This window comes from Mandrillus leucophaeus, unplaced genomic scaffold (genome assembly GCF_000951045.1).
Source record: "Mandrillus leucophaeus isolate KB7577 unplaced genomic scaffold, Mleu.le_1.0 Scaffold118, whole genome shotgun sequence".
In the NCBI taxonomy this organism is placed as follows: Eukaryota; Metazoa; Chordata; class Mammalia; order Primates; family Cercopithecidae; genus Mandrillus; species Mandrillus leucophaeus.
Genome location: NW_012100098.1, coordinates 541,253 through 542,026, shown reverse-complemented (window position 1 = coordinate 542,026; position 774 = coordinate 541,253). Strand labels below are relative to the sequence as shown.

At 52.2% G+C, this 774-nt stretch overlaps 1 protein-coding gene across 1 annotated transcript in view; it reads left to right on the top strand.

Moving 5' to 3' along the window:
• The window catches only part of KRT18 (keratin 18, type I), a gene marked incomplete at its 3' end in the record, with an annotated part of 14,628 nt that overhangs the window by 11,646 nt on the left and 2,208 nt on the right, over nucleotides 1-774 (top strand). Inside the window, exons 5-6 of the mRNA XM_011964998.1 lie at nucleotides 10-105; nucleotides 682-759. Of these exons, the coding sequence (XP_011820388.1) occupies nucleotides 10-105; nucleotides 682-759 (174 nt within the window). The remainder of the gene's footprint in view (nucleotides 1-9; nucleotides 106-681; nucleotides 760-774) is intronic.

The window sequence follows — 774 nt, the reverse complement described above, 5'->3', positions numbered from 1 at the left end:
CTCCGCAAGGTCATTGATGACACCAATGTCACTCGACTGCAGCTGGAGACAGAGATCGAGGCTCTCAAGGAGGAGCTGCTCTTCATGAAGAAGAACCACGAAGAGGCAAGCAGGGGCCAGTGGCCAGGCCAGGGATTGAGGGGCCATGACAAGTCTGGGTGGGAGAATAGACAGGACAAGCCACCTGCAAGTAGCCTTGCTAAGAAGTTTAGAAATAGCAGCCTGGGCTCTTCTTAATGAGACCATTCTGATGAAGAGCATTCTCAGGGGGTCAAGTACACCCTGGCTCACCTGAATTACAGGTCAAAATGATGTGGGTTAGAGAATGAGATAAGAACGGAAGTAGAAGCAGCTAACACTAGGAGCTGGGGGTGATAGAGGAATGAGAGCAGGTGGAGTTGGCAGTGCTTCCTAAAAGATGGTAGAAGGAGCAGGTTTGTGAAGGGAAGGGTGGATGAAGGGACAGGGTGAAGTTAGGAGAGAGAAACCGTCAGTGAGTAGGTGGCATTTCTACCCACTGGAGTAGAAAGGCCAGAACTGGCATTGCCCTGAGCGCAAGCCAAGGGGTTCCTCCTGTCTTTTCTCCAACTCTAGGCCTCCTAGGAGAGGCAATCACAGACGAAGGACCTTGTTGGAGCTCTGACCCTGAACCCTCCTCACTTTTGCCCCTGTCACCTTTAGGAAGTAAAAGGCCTACAAGCCCAGATTGCCAGCTCTGGGTTGACCGTGGAGGTAGATGCCCCCAAATCTCAGGACCTCGCCAAGATCATGGCA